The 15834-nt window shown below is 28.0% G+C and overlaps 2 protein-coding genes across 3 annotated transcripts; both read right to left on the bottom strand.

Moving 5' to 3' along the window:
* Positions 1–4882: 4882 nt before the first annotated feature.
* Positions 4883–8821, bottom strand: LOC137812884 (aldehyde dehydrogenase 1-like). 2 transcript variants are annotated; one of them, XM_068615121.1, is made up of 9 exons: positions 8619–8821; positions 7389–7531; positions 6937–7320; positions 6767–6856; positions 6491–6664; positions 5762–5899; positions 5525–5662; positions 5352–5421; positions 4883–5262 (listed from the first exon to the last, which is right to left on the bottom strand). In XM_068615121.1, the coding sequence occupies exons 1-8, from the start codon at positions 8731–8733 to the stop codon at positions 5398–5400; spliced, it is 1206 nt and encodes a 401-aa protein (XP_068471222.1). In that variant the 5' UTR covers positions 8734–8821; the 3' UTR covers positions 4883–5262; positions 5352–5397. The 2 variants fall into 2 exon arrangements, with proteins under 2 accessions (XP_068471222.1, XP_068471221.1); XM_068615120.1 differs by having other exon boundaries at positions 5352–5413.
* Positions 8822–10412: 1591 nt separating this feature from the next.
* LOC137812883 (aldehyde dehydrogenase family 2 member C4-like) lies at positions 10413–15727 on the bottom strand. Its single transcript, XM_068615119.1, has 9 exons — positions 15496–15727; positions 15222–15364; positions 12362–12745; positions 12134–12223; positions 11524–11697; positions 11302–11439; positions 11062–11199; positions 10923–10984; positions 10413–10826 (listed from the first exon to the last, which is right to left on the bottom strand). The coding sequence occupies exons 1-9, from the start codon at positions 15596–15598 to the stop codon at positions 10553–10555; spliced, it is 1506 nt and encodes a 501-aa protein (XP_068471220.1). The 5' UTR covers positions 15599–15727; the 3' UTR covers positions 10413–10552.
* Positions 15728–15834: the final 107 nt, after the last annotated feature.

Genomic DNA, 15834 nt, shown 5'->3' with positions numbered 1-15834 from the left:
CCTAATTTGGATACCACTACTCAACTAACTACTAAAATAAGTACTCTAACAATTTTCCCCCCTTCAAAAAATATCCTTATCCTTTTAGGGCACTAACTTTTTCACTCACTAGTACTTTTATAAGTGCATTTCCTCTCCTCTTGACAATGGATTTTTGGTTCCTTTGCATAAGGAATGTCAATAATATTATTAGGTAAAATTGAGGACCAATTAATGTCTTGAGCTCTCTTTATATGGAACTTAAGAACTCTTAAAATCTTTAACCAAGTAAGTAGGGTAATGAATTTGGTGGAGATTGTTCAGGCACAGTTTTATTTTAGAAGTCACATTTATTGTTGTGTGACATGTGGTATTGTGATGGATTTGGAAAAAGAAAATGAAAGAGAAGAGAAACTTTCACCCTAAATAAGAAGAAAGACGCGTGTTATACTTTTACTAGATAGGAACTTTTTTGGGCTGTTTCATTCGATTCCTTCCTTATTTTTCTTTATTCTATAACCAAAAGACATAACTCAAATTCCAGTTTTAGACCAATTGCTTGAACTAATGTTGGTAAAGATAAGCGTTTTAATATACACCATCAACGACTTAACATTATTTCAATCAAAAAATCAACTTCACTTTCTCTAATTGAAGTTGGAATTTTGGTTTGTTAGTAATGGAGTGTGCTGGTAACATGCAATGCATCTCCATTTCAGGAATGGGGGATACACCACATTATAACTAAGGGGTACTATCAAATTTAGCACACAATGAATAAAAAAAAGAGTTGAACTCAACATGAGTTCCACTACTTTTACTTTATAAAACCCTAAAACCATAAAAAAATAAAATAAAACATCGGTTTCAACTTAAATTTAATAATATATATATATATATATATATATATTAGTGTATCGGTCAGTATCGAACAAGTCGATCTCGTCTTTGATAACTGATCGGTTGAGTCAAAGAACACATCAAGACATACAATAAATGATAGTAACGACAGTTACAATAACACTTAATGAGTCATAATTCATATATCGAAATATGTGAGAATTATCTCCGACAAATCAGTTTAATACTTGTGCAAATATTCTTCAGATATCCTAACATACATCTCTACAAATCAGGGACCAAACTTTTAATCAATTACTAGTATACACTCTTTACATATTATTTATTTGATCGTCGGATTACCTTTTTTAAGTTACATTTGACCGAGCATCAATATTTATGAAAGAAGACTCAAAGGAAAAGACAAAAGAATCACTGACACGTCAACAAAAGTACAACCAATCTCAGAACTATCTAAACTCTATTTATTTATACACGTATCATTAGTATTTTAAATTAAAAAATGTTAATTTAATAATTATCAAGTAGGTATTACTTTATTGGAGAGGTGCTAAACTATGGCATCCCAATCAAATATTAAATTTTCTCTTGCAAAGTGGTAAGAAGAAAAACAAAAGAAAGAGAACATGAAAAAGTAGACGCGTAACCCCATAACGAAGGAAACACACTCCATAGAAAAAGTAACGTAAGCTACATGTAGAAAACACAAATGATGTTTTCATTATTTTTAAAAAATTAATACGTATTTGGCCGAACACTTTTTTGTGGTTAATTTTCTGATCTGAAGTCTTCGACAACCTTTTTGACAGCTGAAATAATGTCAATTAAAAGCTTACCAAATGATTGCCCATGATTGGGACTTCCTTTAACAATGAGTGAAAAAGGCTTCATTGAGAAAATAAATAAATTAAGGTGTTAATACTACGTATAATGACAGTGTTCACTTAATTTTATTTCACCTTGAATTTTGTTAGCAATTGTTTGGATACACGAATTGCATCGACAACGAATTTAAAACTTGTTAATATAATATAATATATGAGTTTACATTATATATAATAAAACAAGTAGAACATTAATGTATTTTATACTGTAATGTGAATAGTTTTAATATAAAAATATTATTAAGATGTTTTAAGTTTAAACTTTCATCATTAGCGTATAATAACTATTTAAAAACTGTTTAATTTCAAAAAACAATGAGACAGCAGGTCAAATGGGACAATGTAAAGTATATTTTGAACTCCTTTTCAAGATACGTTGAATTTTTCTTTTAATGCTAAACATCTAACATTAACTTCAAGTTATATTAAGTTAATAAAAAAAGGAAGATTAGGTTAATAAGATAAAATGAGCACTGAACATTCCTAGATAAAAATATAAGTAAACTGTCAACAAGGGAAAGGGTAATATAATCAGTCTTTTTACTATTTTTTACTAGGGTTATTTGATCATTTAAATAAAAAATAAAATAAAAGTTTAAAATAAGTCTGTATACTGCTAAATTCTTAATAATATTTTTTAAGTTGACAGTTTAGTGATGGAGTCTTACTTTAGGGATCCAATTACAAAGAATTTATAAAATAAAGATCCATTAAGAAAACTCCAATAATTTAGTAGTAAGGATTTATAGAAAGAGAAAACACGAATCTTTTTATCTTTAAATTACGAGAGTTCGTACACTGTTTACATAGAAATACAAAATATTAAGACATTAAAATTATGTTAGTCTATTATTTTATTTTAAAAATGATTAAATTAGAGAATGTTTGTGTTAATATTTAGGGGGTTTCTATCCGCACCCCCAACAAATGACTTCCAGTACCCCATCATTTTTGGGAAAGATCATTTTATCCTTTTTAAAAATGATTTTCAGATTATTCTTTTTTAAATATTTTTAGTACATACTTTTCGGAACACATTTTATAAATTCTGAATTTATCATTTTAAAAATTAAAAAATGGGTTTCAAAAACAATATTTCGTAATGATTTTTTACCTTCTAAATTTCGTATTCTGAAAACATACTTATGCTTACGGAACTACTATTCTAAAAATACCTTTTAGTGGAATCCTTATTCTGGAATCATTCAAAATTATTAAAGATAATTCTGGTATTGCAAAAAAAAATATAGGGTGCAAGAAGAAAAATGTAAGAATGCACCAAAAAATACCCTAATATTTAATAAAAGAATTTTGGCAAATGCTTCCTACACCCAATCATTTTTAACCTGCACCCAACATATTTTTTTAATTTCCAAAAATGCCCTTAATTCTGGAAATAAAAATCCGGAATTGGAAATAATATATTCCGGAAAAATAAATCCAGAAGTGATTATTGAGTTCTGGAAATAAAAATCCAGAAACAAAAATTAAAATTCTATTTTGGAAAAAAAATCCAGAATTAAAAAATAATACATTCCAGAAAAAAAAATCTGAAAAAGAAATTATTGTGTTTCGGAAATGAAAATCCAGAAACAAAAATGAAAAACTCATTCAAAATAAAAAAATCCGTAATATAAAATTTCGTTCCGGAAGAAAAATCTAGAACACATATTTTGGAAATTTTTGTTAAGGAAAAGTTTCATCTTTTCCGTCGGGTGCAGTGATATGGTGCAAGAAGCAATTATCAAAGAATTTCTGTGTTCGGCCCATAAATATCAGAATATCGGGTAGCCTATTAAGCCCATCCATATAATGGATCCGTTTTTAAAAAATGTGATTTTGAATAAATATGATTGATCATAATTATTTTTTATGATTCATATGAGAAAAAGATATGATCGTTTTTAAGTAAAAAAGTAAATTGAAATTATATATATATTTTTTTAAAAATTCTTAGTTTATTTACACCCACTTTTCGGATTTAGATCAGGGAATATTTCACCTCAATGGCAATAGAAAACTTTGACGTGGATCCAGATGTAGACTAAGTTAATTTTATTTAGTAAATACTAATGACATGATACATAAATGCGACACCACACGAATATGAAAAACATTGACAAATTTAAAGGGAAAATATACTACTCTTCTTATAAAATATGTAAAGTTTGATTTTTATTTCATTGATTAACTCACAAATTATTTTCTTTAGTATTTTTTTTAGTTATTTTAATACCGTGGCTGCTAACCGTTAAATAATAGTGTTGACAACGTATACATGTAAAAAGTGTTAGCGAAAAGAATTATAATTTTTATGTTAGATGATTTTCGTAAATATAAATAATTACCAGTGCGTATGTATAACTGAACGTATGGTTGAAAACAAAGGAAAAAAATTTGATAATAGATTAAAATAATTATTTTTTAATTAATTTGTTTTTTTTTCAAATCGGTTTGATTTAATTTGTTGTTTGACATTTCTATCCAAAATTAATTATTTAATTATTATTATTGCTAACGTGTGTAAATAAATAAGTTAGTACTATACACGTTATACCAAAAGAAAGAATGAAATTGTTTATTAGGATATAACATTATATTATCACAAGAAAAAAATAAAATTGAATACATCTTCTAATTAAAATTTAACAATAAAATAATATAACTAACCTAAACTCAACCACAAAAAAGAATTTTGTTTAGTTTATATTTTTTATTTCAAAGCGAATGAAAACAAACTTATATGTTCTGCAAATGTAAACAAAAATATAATGAAATCATACTTTATATTTGATATTTTATCATTATCATTATAATAAAATATATACGAGCATTTAAACTATATGTAAGAGTTCATTTATATGCTTATTGTAAGTTCATTGACGAATCCGATGATGTGTATAAAGACCAAATATTATTGAATTAAGTCAATAATAAGATCAAATACAAAGAAAAAGAGAAAAAACACTATTCTATATAAGAGAAAGAAAATATTATAGGGTTAAAAATCATTCTTTTTGACTTAATTGTACGCTCTAATAAGGAGACATTTCTATTGACTAGAACAACTATAGATTACTTTTTTGTCTTGAAATTAAATACAAAATTATTTTCAAATAGTCTATTATTTTCCCTTAATTTTAAAGAGGTGTTGTAGCTAAAATAATAAAAGGAAGCATTCATAATAATAATAATAATAATACAAGAGAGAAAGTATTTTTAAAACAAAAAAGAAAGAAAGAAGTCCGAAGTGAAGTAAATAATTCAAAGCCAAGGAGAATTGTAAATAGGAGTAACAACAGATTTAGTTTGCAAGTATTTATGAAGGGCCTCCAATCCCGAGTCTTTTCCAAATCCACTCATCTTGTACCCTCCAAAAGGAACGTCACTCCCCAAAACAAAATAGCAGTTAATCCAAACAACACCTGCACGAATGGATCTTGACATGGTGTTTGCAGTATCTATATTCTTCGTCATAATACCTGCTGCTAAACCGTACTTGCTATTGTTCCCACTTTTAATTGCTTCCTCCATTCTCCTGTTTTTTACACCATTCAATCTTCAACAACAACATTTTTCCTTTTTTACTATAAACACTCAAACTTATATAATTCAATTCTCACTTACTTGAACTTCATCAACGCCAATACAGGGCCAAATATTTCCTCTTGTGCTATAACCATCTCCTCCTACATAACTTTTTTATCAGAAAAATGGAAACATAATATAATATAAGATGAATTATACATCCATTTAAACCTAACTCAATTTTATAAGATGAGATAAAATTTGCATCTCACCTTTACATTGGAGAAAATTGTGGGTTGAATGTAGTAACCTTTGTTGCCTACTCTGTTACCTCCTGTCAAAAGGGTGGCACCCTCTCTGTTTCCATGCTCAATATAGGAAAGTATTTTCTTCAATTGCTTCATGTCAGCCTACATAGAGAACAAGTTAAACCAGAAGAACCAATGAAAATGAGAATAAAGAGAAAGTGAATGCATGTTTACTCAAATGTTTGAACTACATATCCTTACTTGGGGCCCTTGCTGCGATTTGGGATGAAAAGGATCCCCCACGACCCAAGTTTTTGCCTTCTCCACCAACTTCTTTTCAAATTCATTATAGATCCCTTCTTGGACATACACACGAGAACTAGCCACACAAACTTCTCCCTGAAAATCAAAACCTAGAAATGCATAAACATTGCCTCCAGATATAAATGTGGTTCCTTCAATTATGTACGCAAGATCAAAATTATAAATTAGTTAGTAGTCACATTATTTAAAAACTTATAATATATATTAAAAAATTAACTGTGTGTGCAAGTATAGTCTTGCTATGTAAATTTGTCATTCTTATTAGAAAAGAATTCTCATTTCATCATAAAATCCTTATATATTATAGCTATAATGATTAGGAAGTAAATTTTAAATCTTGATACGTGATTTTCAACAAATTTCTCACATCATCGAGTTGTTAATTAGTGATTGAAAATATATATATTTATATGTGATTTGATGGATAGTTGTGACCTAATAAGTTCAACAAATTCTCATTAGAATAAATTTTAAATGACTCTGATATCATATTAGAAAATGAACTTAACCTAACTCAACCTTATAAAATTAATTTATAATGTCCACGATACTAAAATGTTTTATTTCTAATCGAAATGAAATTAATAACTAAATCGATTTTGGCTCTCTAATAATAACTACAAACTACTTAAAATTTTGTAATAAAATAAAAATAAAAATATTGACCTTGTTAGACATGATGCCAATGAGTGCAAGATCCGCTGCTTTGTCTATATCAGCATCATCGAAAATAATGAGAGGAGACTTGCCTCCTAGTTCAAGTGAAACTGGTTTTAAATTGCTCCTAGCTGCAGATTGCATCACTTCACGCCCCACTTCAATTGAACCAGTAAAACTCACCTAAAGGTGCCAAATACAAAAGGGGAAATTTGAAGTTAATCAGCAGTAAAATCAGTAAAGAAATGAATAGCTGCAAATATTTGACATGCAGCTTATCATCACCGCATCTATGTCCATGTGTGAGCTTATTGCTGCACCAGCAGTTGGGCCAAATCCGGGTACCACATTCAGCACTCCATCTGGGATTCCAGCCTTTGAAAGGAACACAATTTTTCTCAGAACATTTTTGGTTGGAGAAATAAAAAGTGAACTAAAAGTTTGATGATACGTACGAGCTTAGCAAGATGAGCATAAAACAAAGCAGAGAGAGGAGTTTGTTCAGCAGGCTTGAGAACCATGGTGCATCCTGCAGCTAACGAAGGGCTAACCTTCATGAAAAATGCAAAACTAGGAGCATTCCAGGGAATTATGTGTCCCACAACACCAATGGGTTCCATCAGTGTATATGCATGGAAATCCCCATTCATTTTTAACACTTTCCCATGAATTTTATCAGCAGCTCCTGCATAGTAACGCAGAGCATTTGTTGCTGAAGGAATTTCTGCAAACTTGTTGAAATAGTACAGTTTTCCAGCATCCATGGTATCTAATGCTGCTGCTTCATCTATGTTTTCCTCAATTAGCTCTGCCCATTTCACCATTATTTTTGCCCTCTCCTGTTTTACCATATCAGTGTCGTTCTTAAAGAGGATCAGAAATGATAGAAGGGAAAAGAATGACGTACAGTGGCAGCCATGCGAGGCCATGGACCTCTGTCAAATGCTTCACGTGCTGCTTCAACAGCAACATCAATGTCTTCTCTGTCTCCCTCACTCACGCTTGCAATTACCTCTTCTGTTCTCGGATCTATGGTCTCAAATTTCCTCCCTTTTTTTATTTCATTTTTAATAATCACAAACCAAGTTAATAATAATAATAATAATCATAATAGTAAATAACTTATCTTATCCTTTATTTATTTTTCTAATATTTATTAAGTTGAAAAGGTATAATACTGATATGTGTTTATTTAAGTTTTATATCAATTTTGAAATTTTTGAATTTCGTCACCGTTTTGATTTTAAAATATGTTTAAATAGATTAAGTTTTTTTAGTTTATTTTCATCTTTAAAAACTAAGTTGATTAAGTTCGTTGGTTTTGTGGTTCTCTCTTTACAAAAAACGTATAATTGAGCTAAACGAAACTTAAAGTGAGTTAAGAAAGAAAGATTTATTTAAACTTTCTTTTGAATTCAATTTTTTTACTTATTATTAACACTATAATTATTATTAACACTATAAGAAAATCATAAAATAAAAATTAATTTTATATAAAAAAATAATTAGTTGCTATGATTAAATTAAAGACCATTTTAAAGACTAACAATTTTTTTTTTAAATTAATTTCTATTATTGTTAAATTGTTTTATCTAGTTAGCTACCAAGGTTTTAAATACCAGTTATTTAGATTTTAAACTTGGTAGCTAATTAAATATCAATTTAAATTTTTTTAACAATAATAGAAACTAATTTAGAAACTAATTTTTTTTAATTTTTAAAATTATCTTTAATTTAGTCATAGCAACTAATTATTATTTTTTTTCTAAAATTATTATTTTTTTCTAAAATTGATTTTTATTTCATGATTTACTTTTTTTTATATAAAAATTTTCATGTTAGTCATCGTTATGCAACTTGACATCTCAGTTAGGCTGACACCTCAAGTAACAACAATCATCTGTCATCACATGAAAAAAGTATTATTAAATAAAAATACAAAAATATGGGGATTAGACCAAAACCCACATGTTAACAAAAACGTTACATAGGTAGACTATACCTATTCATAAAGAATTTTAAAAACAAACTAGATTAGAGTCTATTATTTCATTATTTACTTGGAATGTAAACAATGGTGGAACTATATTTACTAATTTTAATTGAAAACAACTAGTTTTAAATGAAATTGAAGAACCTGATATAGAATGAACAAAATTTCCATTGATGAAGAGCTTGGTAAAGTTGATGGTAGGCATGTTGAAGAAGGAGTTATCGTTGTGGCCATTACCGGAGTCAGAGGAGGCACTCATCTTTGCCTGCGTCTGCTCTGAGAAGTTCCTTTACAGTGGAATGTGGTTTTGATTTTCATTTTGTGCCTATATATAAAGACAATGACATAATCGCTGCAGTGGAGAAATTAAAACTATTTTATTCTCTCATATTACAATATTTATTTTAGTTGGTAGCATTTACAATATTTAAATCATTCTCCACCTAACCTCACTTCAATTTCTGTTTATACAGAAAAAAAGTTTAGTAGTTTAAATTAAGGAAAAAAAAAAAAATTTCTTCTTTGATAGATCCACCAAACATATAGGTTAAAGAATGAAAATAGTGCTTTTACTTTTATTTACTTCAACAGTTAACGTAGTGCTAAAAATAATTAATTCATGAAGTAAAATAATTTATTTTAATATATTGTTATTATTTTTTAACATATAACCTTTTTATAATATTTTTATTTAAAATAAAAATTATTTTAACTTTAATCTATATTTAAAAAAATATTTATTTACATAAAATTTATTTCATAAATTATTTTTTAAATATATTAATAAAAAATTATTCTAGAAATAAAAATCATTTATGGAGAAACATGATGTTTTTTTAGCTATCTTTATTGTAAGAATAATTAGACGAGTTTTTAATTATTATTTTTTTATAGATTCTGACAGCACTTTTGAGATTTTTTGTCACTTTTACTCCAATAAAAAAAGTTTTTATATTTGTAGCTCAAGAACGGACAATTAAACTAAGAAAAAAAAAATGAAAAACGTGTTTTTAGAACTTCAATCATTGAGATTGAAAACTATTTTCCTCACACTATTGCATTAAAGTGGGAGTTGTAAAATATTTCTTTCGTTTCCACTATTTATTTGGATTATGTGTAAGGAACAAAAGCTATAAAAGTTTTTTTTTCCTTTATTTTTTTTAGAAACAACTTTTGAGCCAATAAATGAGAAGCTATTGCTCACAAGTGTGTGAGTGGAAATTATCTTATGTAGTTTTCTTTATGCTTTTGTTAGGAACAATATAAAATAGGAATTATAACAAAAACAACTCATGATCAATAACTAAACATGAAGAAAAATTAATTACGGTGACTTTATTTCATTACAAGAAAATTCAGTTTAATCTATTTTTGTCCTTTTGTCTTTATCAAACGTATATTTCTTTTATAAATAAATAAAATCGACTTTATTTTTCTTTTATGCATGACACAATAACAGTAAATGGTTTCAGTATTACATAGATAAGTTATTATAAACATCAAATGCACATTTGTTAACAATTTATGATGGAGAATGAACATGTGAATTAAAATATAAAAAATGCAAACACTTTAAATTTTAACGTAAAAGTACAATTAAATTTTAGACTTGTAGTCCCTAATAGATCATTACATTAATTTTGTGCTTGGTCTTTCACAATTTTTTTCGTAAGTAATGTTTTTTTTTCATCAAACTTTTTCGTTATCAAAATTTGATGATGTGTACGTTAGATATTCATGTGATCATTTCATTGGACTTAATATGCACGTGTAGTTGGTAATGCATAATTTTATTATAAGAAAATCCCATTGTAATATATACGCAAAGGCTATTTGGAACTATTAAGCAACCCATTGCTGCTGCTGAGTTTCTGACAGTTATTTTTTGTTATTTTCTACCATTCACTTCCCACAAATACACAGAGAAAACAACAAAAAAGAAGGAAAATGCCAACTTTTGATAACAACATTGTTCAACAACTGAGTTTCTAAGACTTGTGACAGAAGCAAAATGGAAGGTAGTGTCCAAAAAAAGCACAGAATGGACCATTTTTGTAAAATCCATGTAATAGATGTATTCAAAGCCAAGGAGAATTGTAAAGAGGAGTTACAACAGATTTAACTTGCAAGTATTTGTGAAGGGCTTCCAATCCATGGTCTTTTCCAAATCCACTCATCTTGTACCCTCCAAAGGGAACATCATCGCCAAAGGCTAAGTAGCAATTGATCCAAACGGTACCTGCACGAATCGACCTTGACAGAGTATTTGCTGTATCCAAATTCTTGGTCACTATGCCTGCTGCTAAGCCATACTTAGTATTATTAGCACTTTTAATTGCTTCATCAATCGTCCTGTTGTTCACATATCATAATAATCAACATAATCAATATCAGAATACAACAGTAATTAATAAGAAACATCACAAAATAACATCAAACCAAACTTACTTGAACTTCTTCAACGCCATCACAGGGCCAAATATTTCATCTTGTGCTATAAGCATATCCTCCTAAAGGAAACATGATGATTAGTTATCTAATTATGCCAAAGATACCCATTTCATAACTCTGTGCATCTGGAATTCACCTTTATATCAGAGAAAATTGTTGGCTCAATGAAGTAGCCCTTGTTGCCCACTGTTTTACCTCCAGTCAAAAGGGTTGCTCCTTCTCTCTTTCCATGCTCAATATACGAAAGAATCTTCTCAAATTGTTCCTTGTCAACCTACAACATACAGAAAATTGAACATCATAGTGTTTTCTCATTTATGTTTTTGTAATTTAGAACTAGGCAGACACCATTGTGTGTCTTGCCTATTTTTCTTACCTGTGGTCCTTGTTGGACTTTAGGATCAAAAGGATCTCCAACCACCCAAGCTTTTGCCTTCTCCACCAATTTTTTCTCAAATTCATCATAGATCCCTTCTTGAACAAATACACGAGAACTTGCTACACAAACTTCTCCCTGTTGTCACATTGAAAGAATTGAAGTGTTGGCAAAGACATAATGAAATGCCATTAAGAAAGGATTTCCAAAAAGCACTTTCACCTTGTTATATAGGATGCCAATTAAAGCAAGCTCAACAGCTTTGTCTATATCAGCATCGTCAAAAATTATGAGCGGTGACTTGCCTCCTAATTCAAGTGAAACTTGTTTCAAGTTACTCTTAGCTGCAGCCTGCATTATCTCACGACCCGTTTGGGTTGAACCAGTAAAGCTGACCTGAATATAAAACATCAAATTTATCTAATTATTTTGACATTCTCAACATCATTGGTATAAAAGTTTGAAAATAAAAATATGAAAAATTATTAGGGATTTTTAGAACCCACCAAGAAAGATCAGCATAATCAAGACTAAGACTATTTTAAGAGAATAAATATCTCATCTTTTAAATTTATTGACTTATTTCGTAGTCAATTCAGAGACTAATCATTCATACTTGGTTTCTATTAATCTACTCTGAGTATGAATTTCTACATACTGTTACTTTAACCAACATATCATCATATATTATTCTTACATGGCTACATATTTGACAGAGTTACAACACAGTATATCAGCTACTATTTTGTACCTCTTAGCCACCAAGATAATTCAAGCAATATCTTATATAATTAAGATCGTTATAATTGTAAATGTTTGACATGTAAATTACCTTATCAACATCCATGTGTGAGCTTAATGCAGCACCAGCAGTTGGGCCAAATCCTGTCACTACATTGACCACTCCATCTGGAATTCCAGCCTTCAAATGAGAAAAAGAAGGAAAACCCAATAAGCTTATGGTAAAATTGTAAAATATGTATGTGGCCTAGATTTAAACTAACAAAAGTAAACTGTGAAGAAACATGCATGGTTGATATTTGTTGAAAATGGCACATACCAATTTAGCAAGATGAGCATTATACAAAGCTGAGAGGGGTGTTTGCTCAGCAGGCTTGACGACCATGGTGCAACCAGCAGCTAAAGAAGGAGCAACCTTAATATAAAACATGGTATTGGGAAAATTCCAAGGAGTTATGTGTCCCACAACCCCAACTGGTTCCAGTAATGTGTACGCATGGAACTGTCGAGACATTTTCAAGACCTCTCCATGAACTTTATCGGCGGCACCTGCATAGTAACGTAGAGTGTTTGCCGCTGCTGGAACTTCCAAATTCTTACATATATGGTACAACTTCCCCGCATCAATGGCATCTAGTGTTGCAAGTTCTTCTGCGTGTTCATCAATTAGTTCCGCCCATTTCATCAATATTTTACCTCTATCCTGAGTATTAATTCAATTCATGTCATCTCAGTTTTCATGTGACTCCTTAACAAATATGTCAAAGGTTTAACTAAGTTTTAAAACAACACACTATATAACACTTTCATTATTAAAAAAAATCATAAAATAAAAACCAATTTTAGAAATTAAAATAATTAATTACAATAATAATTAAATTAAAAATCATTTTAAAAACTAAAAAAAAATTATTTCTAAATTAGTTTCTATTATTATTAAATAGTTTCTAATTTGATATCTAATTATTAATCAAAGTTTTAATTATCAATTATTTTGATCTCTAAAAATTATTTATATTTCATGATTTTGTTGTAGTTTTTTATATACCTTACAATTTTCGTTTAAAATGTTCTGATGATACTAATTAGCATTACCCGAATCATATTAAAATAACGCGTAATTATTTTAATAATTATGTGTTTAATTGAAATAAAATTTAATTACATAAATAAGAAAATTAAAGATTGACTTGGAATACTTTTTTAACGTAAGATTTTTTTAGTATTTATTTATCAATAAATAATTATTAATATATATTACACTTTTTTAACTCAATACAAAAGTAATAATCACTTCTCTAAATATTTAATTTTCTATCAAATTAACTTTTTACATTTTTAATTTTACAGTTAATTAGTTCTTAAAATAATTATTTTTTTAAACTATAATATTTCCTTAATAATTATTTCATAATATAATTAGTTTTATAAGTTATTATTTTTAATATATTATTCCTGAATATAATTAATTTTATAAAATTTTATTTTTAAAAATACTTTTTCATAATTTTATAAAAAAATATTTATTTTTCAATGTAATATTTTTATTTTTAAATTTTTAAATTCTCTTTTTTAAAATAAAAAAACAATTAGCTCAAAATCGGTTATTCAGAAACTAAATTCTAATTGACATTTCGGTCAAACCTCATTTAATTACGTTAGAATCTGAACTATTACCGTATTATTTAAATAACATGTTATTGGAGTAAAAAAATATTAAAGTGTACTAGTTAAAAAAACTTATATTTAAATATTAATTAATTAAAAAAAATTATCAGCACAGCTTTTAAAGTTATTAATTTAAAATAAAAAATTATAACTTAAATGTTTTATGCTATTATTGGAAGACAGGGTAAACCGTTTTATACAATGCATTTATATATTGTTTAATAAAACAGGTGTTTTTTCTTCTTCTTTAAAGCATTAAATTATACGTACCAAACTTTAATCAAATTTAGATGCGGAAATACATATACATTGAATTACATTTACCATTGAACAAAAGTTGAGTATAAGTTTCAGTAGTAAATTCTATATGTATTTGACTATTTTTCAATGTCAGTTTTTATACATTTATCACATAATAGAGTAATTAATAACTAATGAATATTAATTTCAATTTTTACACTATGTTATCCTATTTTGGCCCTTCTTTTATTTTAGTACCACTCATCATGAAAAATATTACAATAACAAAAATTGAAAAACTTAGGAATTATGTAAAAAAGAAATCATACAAAATATTATTATAAAAGAAAATCGTTCGTTCAAGTTGGTACCAACACTCGCGATCGCGATGATTCATTCAATCTGAATTCATTTGATTTTTTTACATCAATATAAGAATTAATCCATTTTAAGTAGATTTAAAGTCAATTTAAAAGGAATACTGGATAAAATCGCTAAACATTTACTGCGTATAACTATAATTTCTTAATGGAAAAAGAAAACAAGTCAGATCCTTCTTTTAAAATATCGTGTTTGTATCGAACATCTATTGAATACCAATACTCGCAGGACACGTATAAGTGAAGTATCTAGTTCAAAAAATATTTGTTATATTTTTAATAATTATAGCACGATTTTAACACAATTTAAAAAATGAGAAATACACTAATTTTCTAAATATTTAAATTTATTGTATAAATTTTTATTATGATTATAAAATAAGGAACAAATCCTTTTGAACCAACCATGAAAAACATATTTATGCTCCAACAAAAATTTGAAACATACTTGTGCAGATAAAATTTTATTGTCAATCTATATAATTCATAATTATATAATATATAGATACGTGTGTTTCGTGTCCTACATTTTAAAAATTATATGTATTTTTGTATTTTATCCTATTTTTATATCTGTATTCTAGATTCGTATCATATCACTATTCGTGTTAGTGTTCGTGTTAATGTTTAAAATGAATAAAATTATAACATTTTTTTAACATCAGGACTTTCTAATATTGTTCTTGGTGTGTTTAAGAGAGACATGATTGTATAGTTAAATTTATCACTTTCATTTATTTTTTGTGGCTGTAGATACTCTCTTTATTCTTTTGTAATAATCTTTAAGGTTTGATCTTCAAAATTAACGAAATCATTTAATTTTTTTATTTTAAATAAAAAAAGGATAATTAAAAAGTAAATAAAAAATAAGAGAAAGGAAAATATGCGTACAGCGCCAGACATGCGTGGCCAAGGACCAAAGTCAAACGCGTAACGTGCTGCTCTAACGGCAATGTCTACGTCTTCTTTGTCTCCTTCACTGATTCTCGCTATTACATCACCTGTTCTTGGATCTATGCTCTCAAATGTCTTCCCTGTGAATAATACAGAAAAAAGAAAGTGAGAGGAATGGAGAGGTGGAAGAAGAAGAAGATGAAGAAGATGAAGAGAAGAATAAGAAGATGAAGAAGAAGAAGAAGGAGAAGAAGAAGAAGATGATGATGACCTGACACAGAGTCTTGAAACTCTCCGTTGATGAAAAGCTTGGTGAACTTGACGGACGGGAGCTTGTTGACGGAGGCAGAATCGCCATTGTTAAGAGCAGCCATGACTCTGTCTCCACTTCTGCTAACCAAAACAGAGTTCTAACGAAACAATACAAACTCAATGAAAAGAAATGAAATGAAACCACTCTTGTATATATGCCACAAAATATCATCAAAGGATAATACAATACTTTACAAAAAATCATTTTTCTTTCTTTAATATCCCATACTTACAATATAATATTATATTTACTACTATAATATACAACTTAAATTTTATCATTAATTACACGAAATTT

Source organism: Phaseolus vulgaris, chromosome 2 (genome assembly GCF_000499845.2).
Source record: "Phaseolus vulgaris cultivar G19833 chromosome 2, P. vulgaris v2.0, whole genome shotgun sequence".
Lineage (NCBI taxonomy): Eukaryota > Viridiplantae > Streptophyta > Magnoliopsida > Fabales > Fabaceae > Phaseolus > Phaseolus vulgaris.
The sequence above is the reverse complement of the archived record's forward strand: the minus strand, read 5'-3'. Positions and strand labels throughout refer to the sequence as shown.